Source organism: Kryptolebias marmoratus, linkage group LG17 (genome assembly GCF_001649575.2).
Source record: "Kryptolebias marmoratus isolate JLee-2015 linkage group LG17, ASM164957v2, whole genome shotgun sequence".
Classification (NCBI taxonomy): domain Eukaryota; kingdom Metazoa; phylum Chordata; class Actinopteri; order Cyprinodontiformes; family Rivulidae; genus Kryptolebias; species Kryptolebias marmoratus.
Window position 1 is genome coordinate 20,018,403 of NC_051446.1, and position 11,501 is coordinate 20,029,903.

Genomic DNA, 11,501 nt, shown 5'->3' on the forward strand with positions numbered 1-11,501 from the left:
ACCCAGCTTTGCTCAGATACACCACACTGTCTGTTGGCACTGAGCATGTAAGAAGGACGAGTGGCAAGGAGCTTTGCAGGAGCATCCTTGGGTTTGGCATATGAGGCAGCCGATGCCTCGACCGGCAGTTTTCCCAGATCCTCACAGAGCCTGTCACTCTCCTGCCAAAACTGGAGCTCATTTGTGGAAAAAGATGCCATGACGGAGTCGATCCCAGCAGAGTGTGGGATCAAAGTCTGCTTGTTTCTCAACGTCACCTGGTCATGACTCTCAGTTCTCCTGCCAAACTTGGATTCCACTCATAGTTCACAAGCAAACTGCAAACCTCGCTCGTACCTCAACTCACCTTCACCCTGTCCCAGGCTCTACTCACTTTATCTGAACCGTAACAGCTGTTTCGACAGTGTGACAGTGTAAATGTTTGCTCATTGGTTCACCTTGAATAACCTCATGAGCTAACCTTGATGATCAAGAGCTTGGGACTAGATATAGAGATTACCTTTATTAAGGATGCCAATGTCCTGTAGCTCAAAAACATGTAAATAATACAGCAAAAGACAGGAGGCTCAATCAGGAAAGGTGTGGAAATTATGAAAACTATGGCTGGTATTACGGAAATTATGAAAATTATGGAAATGAATAGAATTTTGTCAAAACCCAGGCCTCTTCGGAGCTCCACAGCTCAGGCATACCTCACAGTAGAAACATCACTTAAAGTGGAAATAGGACTTCACGTGTCTGAACTGATATTTTGATATCTTATACAGTTTTTACAGAATCACAGTTTATGTTTTATGATTTTTACAGATTTTTCTACTAAATGTTTAGCTGACAGCTGATGATGTCACTCACCAACTTTTGAGCTTTTTTTTTTGCAAGCAAACTCTTCTTTACTCCCACAGCTCTTTTTGGATTATCTGCAAATTATACATCAAAATGTAGGGATTTTTGTCTTCCTTCACCCAGTGTGTATCTCCCTGCTATAGGTTGTATGGTTTTCTCTCAAATCCCCCCAGAATAAAAAGAGCGCACAGTCACACTTCCACAGGTTCAGTTCTATTTGAGCTCAAAATAGTCTCATCAAAACTGGATGTGAAGGGAACTTTTAACTTATCATATCTCCTAACTAAAAAGTGTAGAAACATAAAAATTCACACATGTGACCATCAGTTTTTCTGCTCCCCTTGGTTCAAAAATCTTTAAGCTCTGACTTATATTTTTCACACGACAACTGTTCGTTTAAAGCTGATTTTCAGTCTGCGATTCTGTCTGCGTCTTATCAACTTGGCAGTCAGGGAGTGACAGACATGTGTGTGGTTACCATGGGGACATTCATGACCCACTGGCAGCAGCTATAACCCTTCTTTTGATCTTGGTACTCTTCACATTTCTTATACAGCTCATAAATCAAACCATCAGCAGTTTGAAGCTTAGATTATTACGAACAGTAGTCCCAAATTACCATTGGGCTTTAGAGAAGAAAGCTGATGGATGCTGGTTAATCTGACTGTAGCTTCATTATTTTTCTTAATTTTGAACATATTTTGGTCACCGAGCAAAAATACCGATGTAGCAGAAGAGCAGAAGCTTCAGAAATCGTTACAACCCTGTGACGTCTGAGTCCTCTCCTTGTCCAGCAACTGGAACCGTCTTCCTTTTTTTCTCTTATTATGAGGAAATTCATGTTGAGTGATGCATGTTTGCAACAAATAATTTAAGATTTCCTGGACGCACAGTTGTTCCGATAAAGCCAATCAATACAAAGCAATTAAAGAGAAAATGTGGGCAGCATTAAATTAATAAGAGTGGATTTTATTGATCTATAACTGCATGCATTATGCCTTATTTTACAGTATTTCTTTGTTTGAGTATTGCAGGTTCACTGCCTCAAAATTTGCACCTTAATAGACAGGAACTGAAGCATCTCTTCACTCCCAGTTATCTTTAAAAGACATTTAATATTTTCATTAAAGTGGTAAATTTGACTGAAAGAGTACTTTAGAGAGATGTAAACCGTTTGTTATTAAAATGTTTATATTTCTAACCTTTTGAGTGGAAGATGTTGAAAGCAAGCAGAACTTTTACAGCTGTAATTCTGGGCACCGAACCTGACAAATGAAGGGGAGACGAATTGAGGAGCTAAGAGGACGCCGCAGACTCAGCGAGGAGACAAGAGGGACAGTCAAGACTTATGGGAGAGTGTTGAGAAGTAAAACTGACTTCAGTGGAAAGCACCATGAAAACAACAGTTTGGTGGTCTGGAATGAGTCATATACAGTCATATACTTGTTGCAATACAATTTGGCAGTAACACAATTGCACATTTTATTGCTGTGCAGCCCCCAGTTTATAGAAAGTTAAATCAAGCAAATTACTAAGAAGTCTTTAACAACAACCTGCTCCTGGGATGTGCTGGTGTGCCCAAAGTCGAGGCTCCAAAAACACCAGGTTGGGGGGTCTTGAGATGATTTCATGAAATCAAATTGAAATAAAACATTATTCCTACGTGCATATTTTCACTATAATTGCTACAAAAGATACCAAAAATAGTTTATCTCCTAGCTTTAATGCACCTATTTGGAAATATGTTTAATTCATATTCATGGACTTAATACAATATTATGTTGGGGGCCTGTAAACTGGCCTGATAAGCCCTTTGGAAAGTCCAGACCTTGTTAATGGTTTTCGTTTGGGCGAGCTGTAATTGTGTGCAGCTGAAAGTGGAGGGCTTTCCATCCACAGCAGCCTTGTTTCGCTTTTTGATGTGAAGGTAAACAAAGAAAATCGTGTAATTATTACAGAGTAATTAGTTTTGTTTCTAAAAAAAAAACTCAGTTCAGCCTATAAATCAGATGGTAATGGGCCCCAGCAGTGAACGGCTTCAACCAAAACTGTCACATCATGTATTAATAGCTGTTTACTACGTGGTGAACTGGGTGTAGTCTGTTTTTATTATGTTGAGGTCAGCACTATGGGGATGAAGTTTTGACTCTGTCATTTAGCTTAAGGGTTACATGTGGAGGGAAGCCTTCGACTCCGGTTCATTCAAATCTCTCATCTTTTAGTTTTTTTCAGTAAACAGATTCTTCGTCACACTTCGGTTGGAGCACAGCACCACCTAGTGTCACGTGTAACAACCAACTCTAAACCTTACTGTTGCAAATCCAACAAATGAGTCAGCTTAAATCAAGGAAAACAATCTGATGGTAAAAGGAAACTTGTGTGCATTAATCTTCACATTATGTTCAAGATGCTGCATCACATCACTTCAGTTTGTGGCTCAGAACAACAAAAACACCAGAGATGGGACTGGAACAATTTATTTGAAGAACATCGGGGTTTTGTAACAATGTCAGATGTCTGAAAATACAATCTTTACATACATACTGTACATACAGCAAGTGCTCCAAACTAAGCCAGCTAGGTGCTCTTCAAACAGCATCGTTTCTTTTAAATACTGCAAATTACTCCGATTTAAGCTCAAGGATTTTAGGTTATCTTTTGGTTTCCTCAGTAGTAATATATAGCATAACATTTTGAATTACACAGACAGGTAATAAAATGTGGTCCTTCGGGACATAAATTAAAAGTAGTTTTTAAAAGTGACACAATTTATGTGCAAAATCAAGAATAATATATCACACTTTTATAACCTCTTATGTAACAAGATTGGTTCAGCTGACAGTGACAGCTCTGCTCTCTAAAGTAAACTAGACTTGTAAATTTTTGACATTACTAGAGATTACATCTCATTTCTGCAAGTTGCACTTCCTTCACAGTCCTACAGAGGGCTTTGTACGTTGCTGCACGCTACAATACTACTAATTTTTAAATATTTTTGTAAAAACATCACATACGTCAGTTTTTATGATCTATAAAGTAAACTAAACACTCCAAAAATACAATCTTTAACCAGTCTTGAGTATTTCCTGAGGCAACCTATCGGCACTCTTTGTCTTAACAGCAGTTTTTCTGTAAAAGTGTCAGTGGATCCTCACAAAAGCTCGCCCTGTAAACACTACTTGAAGACCATATTCCTACTGAAATCCTCTCCATAAAATCATTTTAGAATTACGAGTAACAACTAAGAAAAGCAGATGAAGGTGTGTGGTGACGAGCCCAGCTTTGGATAAATCGGGTTTCTGTTGATGGGCTGGTGACCAGTTGTCGTTTAGAAGGACATGATGGTCCTCTGGATGATATCGATGCACTCGCGCAGCTCGTGCTCCTTGATGATGAGAGGCGGGGCCAGCCGGATGATGTCACCGTGGGTGGGCTTGGCGAGCAGCCCGTTGTCGCGGAGGCGCAAGCAGACCTTCCAGGCGTCGTAGTCTGAAAGGAGGAATTCAAAGTTTCATGTTTTTTTCCTTTGCATTTACTGATTCAGTTAACATTAAATGCGTAAAGAGGCAGAATCAGTATTTCACCTTTGGTCTCCTTGATGACGACTGCGTTGAGGAGGCCTTTCCCTCGGACCGTTGCCACAATGTCTTTGGGCAGTTTATTCAGCTCAGCTCGCAACAACTCGCCCATCCTTTGAGAATTTTCTGCAAGCTTCTCCTCCTCCAGCACCTGTGAATTAAAACAAGAGTTAAAAAAAAAAAACAGATCTTCGATTATTAAGCGTCTCAAATGTTAATCCAATGTTTGGCAACTGGATTTTCTTCGTTTCTTGACAACTTTTTGCCTCTTACTCAAAGAGCTTTTTCAGTTCAGATTATTGATTATAGCAACCTGATTCATACAGTCACACTGAAATGGGTCCCTGGAGTCACACTCAGAGGTTGTTCAGACCTACACACAAGCAGCAGGGTGGACATCTCAGGGTGGACAATAAATGAATAAGGTCTGCTGAGCTGCCAGCAGTCCTTGGAAATATTCTGATTATACAGCTTTTTTGTTTGTTTTCTTTTATTTGGCTAATGCTTTTAACAAACTGCTTATCAAAAGCCTTTTTCTTTATAAATGTCCGTTTCGTCTGGATGTATTTCATTTAAGTAGATTTCAGGTCGTTGTATGGGTGTGATTCTCTTAGGTTTAATGTTCGTTCTGATTGGTTTTGGACCTGCTGTGGTCACTGTATGCTACAGTGTTGCATTATTTTAATCTAAGCTGGTGGTAAATTCTGTTAAGTATCTGTTAGGTGATTAAGCTTATCGAGAGATAATGCTGCAAAATTGAAACTCAGACACCTCTGAATCGTGTTAATGTCAAAGTAATGATATAGTTCGGACTTCTGAATGTATTGTCATTTTTTCAGAAACATGAGCAGACCTGCTGATGTCCTGTTCGATGCTCACTGACAGCCCTCGGTGTGTGTATACGCGTACAGCGTGGGAAACTGACACCCGATCGCAAAACATTTAGGGGTGCACAATTCACCACCAAGTGTGAACAGAGGTGTCAGAGCTGACCACGTGCACTCAGCTCCCCCCGAAACAGCTTTCTGAACAGCCTCTCAGATGTCCAAATCATTTCTGAAGACAAAAAAAAAAAAAAAAGTTGCACTTCAACACCAACCTCCAGTGATGCAATAGCGACGCTGCAAGCCACGGGGTTCCCTCCGTATGTGGATCCATGCTCCCCGGGCTTTATGGTCAGCATGATTTCATCGTCACACAGCACAGCGGACACCTGAAGGTGGCAGACGGGTTCAAACAAAGGTCGGTCACTTTCACTATCTTCTACTCTGACGCTGAATAATGCTGGACAGGTTTTTACACCTGCTGGTATGAAATGTGTCAGTAAAAATACTCACAGGATAAGTTCCTCCTGAAAGAGCTTTGCCCAGCAACACCACATCTGGACGAGCGCCCTCGTGGTCCACAGCCAGCCGGCGGCCGGTCCGTGCTAGGCCTGTCTGCACCTCGTCAGCAATCCACAACACCTGGACAGAGACCCAGATTAGGATTGGTAGGAAACCCGAAAAATATCAGATTTATTGACGTTAATAGTCTTCACTACATCAGAGTTTTATTTATAAAGTGCCAAAAATGAATTTTGGGGTATTTTACTCGAAAAGAGAGCCAAGAAATCACTTTGAACAAGTATGTGGCAACAACCTGACACCAGGTTTAATGGAGTTTTTTAAGGTAGCTGCAAAAACAGCTTGATTTACCTGATGCTCCAGCTTTGTTTTCCAAGCCATTTAATGTGAATTTTGACTTGTGTAAAGATTCTGCAACCCTGCAGCTACTAAAAACTGGACTAACTGTATTTTCATGTTCCAAAAGTCTAAAGTAATTTACAGTACGTGTGACAACTGAGACCCAGTGCTATTCAGTACACATAAAACTGGTCAAATTTGAAGTTTTTAAACACGTGTTCATCGAGTGTGCTAACACTAATATATAATGTTATGATCCAACCAGATGAACTGTGTTCGTAACATTCTGTAGCTCTGTGTTCCCATTTTGTGATGTTCTATCATTTTTATCAATTCAGCAACAAGATATGCAGCTGTCACAGCTCCCAGCAGTGGTAACTTTTTAGAAAAGAATGTTCAGTAACAGCTGAAACCAGCTCAGTCTGAATTTTGGGTTGTATACCTGAATTTCAGCAATATTACGTAAGTTCTATTTATTTTCTCTGGGAAAAAAGCAGCATGGTTTGGTTTGTATTTTAGCTCTCTGTTATCTCATGGAATTGGAATTCAACTCTGAATAGTTAGAGCTGTCCTGATACTGCTGCCCATCTATTTGATACCTACTGCAGCCATGATACTGTTTAAAACATCCAACTCACGCTAACACCAGCTGACTTGCCCGTGGCGGTTCCTCTCTACTTTACTCACGTTGTATTTTGTGCAAAGTTCCCTGACTTTAGTCAGGTAGCCCTGGTCGGGAACCACAACACCAGCTTCTCCCTGGATGGGCTCCACCATGAAGGCTGCAACATTTGGGTCTTGAAGGGCTTTCTGGAAATAAAAAGAGGAAAAAAAAAAGACAAGTCTGTTTTTTTTTAGTTGTGTTACTTTAGGAATATCAGATAAAAAATATAATATTTGCTGATCCAGAATGACATCTTGTTATTTAATTTTCTATTCAAACACATCTACAAACAGAAAAATGTAAAAACTTAAAAAACTATTAACTACGGATTGAAATGTTAATATTTAGCTAGAGACAAATTATTACATAGGATGATATTAATCCCACATATTTACAAGTAAAACCTACTGCAATAGAACATGATATAAAGTTAAAAATACATATTTACATGTACACATGCATAGTAAGCTATTTACAGAACAGTTCAGCATCCAGTGAATGAATTATTAAAAGTCCCCAGGACAGCTAGCTTGGACCAAAGTTCAGATTTTCCACACAGCTTCTGCCTCAGAAACACCTCTCGCCTCTGCTGTCTTCATTTAGATTATAATTAACGAAAGAAAACCTGTACCTCCAGCGCAGGAATATCGTTGTACGGGACGAGCTCGAAGCCGGGCATGTACGGCCCAAAGCCCTCATAACTGCTGGGGTCAGTCGAGCTGGAGATGGCTGCCATGGTGCGGCCCCAGAAGTTCCCCTCTGAACAACAAGAGACGTTTCTTATATTTGCAGCAAATTTTTAAATAATAGATAAACAACAAACGCATTGGAGAGAAACCGCACCCCAGAATGAGAAACATGCCCTCCTCCCCTCCTGACTTACCTGCAAAAATGATTTTAGCCTGATTTTTTGGGACTCCCTTTACGTTGTAGGCCCACTTTCTTGCAAGCTTACAGGCGGTCTCACCAGCTTCAACCCCTAAAATGTAAAAAAAAAAAAAAAAAAAAAACTTGACTGCAGAAATTGTACCTTTTGTGAAAATGCAGAGAAAATGCTAAATGACTGCTGAAATTTTTAAAGCTGAAACTGAGAGAAGACAAAAAAAGAGCTAGTATGCTGATGCAGATTTCAAAGAGAACAAAGTTGTTGGGATTTACAGTAATAATGGGTCAAATAGAAGAAATTATACAGAAGTTAGAGTGCAAAAAACATGCACAAATTAAAAAACAGAAAAACAGTGGTGGGAATCAACAATCCTGGGATATACCTCCTACTGTTAGTATCTGGATTTACCTGTGTTCATTGGTAATACTTTGTTGTATCCAAACAAGCTGGTTATGTACTCTTCGTAAGCTCCCAAAACATCGTTGTAGAACGCTCTGGAGGTCAGGGTGAGTTTAGTCGCCTGTGCGCTGAGCGCAGCGACGATCTTTGGGTGGCAGTGTCCCTGATTTACTGCACTGTAGGCGCTGAGGAAGTCGTAATATCGGTTCCCTTCAACATCCCACACATAGATGCCTGAAGTTCAACAGAAAACCAAGTTACTGTGAAAGTCTCAGCTTTGATTCTGCATTTATGTGAACAGCCATGAGCACGGCCTCACCTTTCCCTCGCTCCAAAGCCACGGGGAGGGGATGGTAGTTATGTGCTCCATATTTGTCCTCGCGGGCGTAGATCTCCTCTGGGGTGAGCGGACGTTCCAGCCTCAGCTTGGAGGCGACGGCGGAGGCCGGACGAGCGCCGGAATGGATGCTCCGACGGAGAACTGGAGCAGCGCGGCTCAGGCTGCGGCTGAGCAGAAGAATCATTCCCTTCATACTTTTATGTTTTCTGCTGCTGTGTGGTTGAAAACGAGAAAAAAAAAAATTAACAAGGTTGCACTGACGCCAAAAAACAAATAAATAAAAACCAGATCTGTGAAAGCAAATAAAACAGAACAGTTGGTTCACAAATTAAACCTGTCACTATGTTGCTGCTCAAAGGAAATTAGGTGTTTCAGTTGTGGAGGATTTTCAGAAATAAAGACTTCTAACAGGAGACCTGTGTTTTGTGGTGACTGATTACACGTTAATGCACGTCACAAAGTCAACACAGTACAAACGTCAGCAGAAGTTGGGGCAGAATGACTCGTAGTTGCCCAATCCCCCAGTTCAGTGTCCTAATTTGCACGTAGTGATAATACTCTTTTCATCCAGATATAACAAATATATAAAATGTCCTTTTGCATTCAGTCATAACATGTTATAATCTTGCATCCACATACTCATAGTTGTGTCTTGATACGGCTTTCAGGATTGGTGTTTTTCAAATAAGATTAGCTTCTTAAAAGAAAAAATAAATATTCTGAGCAAGCTGAAATGCCGCTCTTATACATAATTCTGTGCTGGATTACTGCAACTCATTAGGTGTAAGATATGGACTCATATAGTTTTACACAACATTTCCAGGCTTTGTCTATTTTTTTTTCCTTTTGACATTTTTGCAAGACTAAAAACAAACAAACCTGCGTGCATCAATGTTAGACCAACAACACGGGACTGTAGCAACACCTGATATGTTCTCTTTGCTCTTTGTTTAATTATAAATAAGGCTTAAATAATTTGCAAACACTGGCATATAACATTTACTTCACCGCAGGCAGAAGCTGGAGGTAATAACACCCTCAAGTACTTCAGAGTGTTTTGCCAAGATAAGAAGTTAGATTTGTTTTATGCAAATGAAGGAAGAAGGTTAAAACAAATTATTAAAATTATATTTTGTTTCAACAAATGAATTCCCAAAAAGCTACTAAATGAATAAACCGAAGGGTCAGAGGAATCTCCAAGCTAAGACTCTGCTGGGCATTCTTTTGTAAGGAAATGACTATTATGATTATAAAAAAAATCTTTTGGAAAGCTATTAATCACAAGAAAGTTTGGTCTTTAGGAAGAAAAACACAATGGCAAGAAATTCTTGCACATTCAAACTTAGTTTCCCCCCCTCCTATGTCTGCATACTATTAACTGCAATCATAAACAGCTTAAAATAAACTCATGCAGCTGCAGAGCATGAGCCTAAAGCGTCCGACCGTCTGGGTTTCTATACAGAGAACGTAGTCGGCTTTACAGGTCTGCTGAACCATGCTTCTCTTTCAACACAAAGGAGAAGCGTTTGAGTAAACAAAACGTTATAATTCAGCAGCAGAGGCAACTCCATTGTGACGTTCCAGCTTTTTCTTTTTTGGACACACAGCCCAAACTCAGAGTGGCACTGCTTTAAATATGTATTTGTTAATTAGAAAAGGCACATATCCTTCTTTAAAACAAAAGAACACACTGATCTGGTTTTTCACCAGTGATTTTGGCATTAAATTTTAAACCAGTCTGGCAGGGACCCCGACACGTGTGCTTTGTCAGCAGTAACATGATGAGCCTGGATAGGAGATCAGTCAGTTCATCTGGGAGGGGAAATTATATTAAAATACCATCAGTCTTTTAACCACCTGTTAAATGGAACAGCCATCACTCACTGACCACATATTAGATAACCAGTTAGGGTTATTGATTGCCAACTAAAACCTGGGGAGCCAGAGAGTCATCTTTCAAACCTTGATAGATGATAGGTTGCTGAGGAGCTGCCTAACCACACACCCACTGGCCTCGGTGCCAGGCTAAATTAGAACCTACAGTGTAATTTCTAAATGGTTCCTAGAAGTAACACTCCCGAATCGCCTGATATTATGTAACACCCCGTACAAAGCGTTTCTGCTTTTGTCAATAGGAGCTTAAACAGTGGAGAACAACAAAATTAACGAGACAACCCGGCATAAATAAATACATGTCGTTTCTCGCTCAAAGATCAATAAGCCGAGAAAGATGAATACCGGCCAAGCAGGAAGGAATTGCCGGAGATAGCTAGCTTGCGTTAGCTAACTGTTAGTTATTTTCCACTGTACTCTCTCACTAAATTATTAATTTACAGTTTATATTTTTAAAAGGAGGAATATTAAGGAGGATTGAAACAGTACCAGTGCCAGTAATAAATGAAGCGTGACTCTGAATCCTCCTGGGTGACGTCTGTCCTGGTTTAGATGCAGTTTGATGCGCGGTGCGGTCCCGGTCGGTGAGGATTAGCTGCAGTTCAGATCGTGGCGCTTTCGTGCGTGCTTACGTCACAGGCAACGCCTCCATGCTGCAATCTCTCCCGGCGATTACGCAGATTAAAATCCTCCCAACAATCTGCATCGGGCGATAATCTCCAACACAAAATTGACGCACACCCCCCACTCTGATCCGTGTCTTTTTATTTACTTTGTTACCGAGACTGTCTATAATAACTATAAATATTGTGTTAAGTGTTATATAACCACAGGATATATGAATGAAAATACAAAGGGTTTGTTACATTAAGTTAAAAACATGAGCAATAACATCAAATTGTGAAACAAGATTTATTTTAAATATATGAGAAAGTAAAAAGAGTACAAATGTTTTGACATAGACATGAAATATACATCTATAATTAGCACAATTTTATTTTTGCACTATTTTTGTGTGTGGGGGGGTTGTATGTAAATTATTTTCTTTCTTGGCCTACAAATAAACTTTTTTTTCTTCATTTCATTTCATTTTTTAAACAAAGGCTTTTACTTAAAAAAAACATTATTACATTTTGTGAAACTTAGAAATGAATTTCCTTCTGGAATCAGTAGAGTATAAAAGTTTACTTATTTATACAGATTTTTATTTTTT

General features: G+C 39.7%; 1 protein-coding gene across 2 annotated transcripts; it reads right to left on the bottom strand.

The window, feature by feature from the left end:
• Positions 1-3,302: 3,302 nt before the first annotated feature.
• On the bottom strand, positions 3,303-10,926 carry oat (ornithine aminotransferase). Of its 2 annotated transcripts, none has more exons than XM_017433993.3 (10): positions 10,778-10,926; positions 8,375-8,607; positions 8,065-8,289; positions 7,654-7,749; positions 7,402-7,529; positions 6,794-6,916; positions 5,759-5,887; positions 5,521-5,634; positions 4,428-4,572; positions 3,303-4,332 (listed from the first exon to the last, which is right to left on the bottom strand). In XM_017433993.3, the coding sequence occupies exons 2-10, from the start codon at positions 8,586-8,588 to the stop codon at positions 4,172-4,174; spliced, it is 1,335 nt and encodes a 444-aa protein (XP_017289482.1). In that variant the 5' UTR covers positions 8,589-8,607; positions 10,778-10,926; the 3' UTR covers positions 3,303-4,171. The 2 variants fall into 2 exon arrangements, with proteins under 2 accessions (XP_017289482.1, XP_017289490.1); XM_017434001.3 differs by having other exon boundaries at positions 8,375-8,604; positions 10,778-10,918.
• Positions 10,927-11,501: the final 575 nt, after the last annotated feature.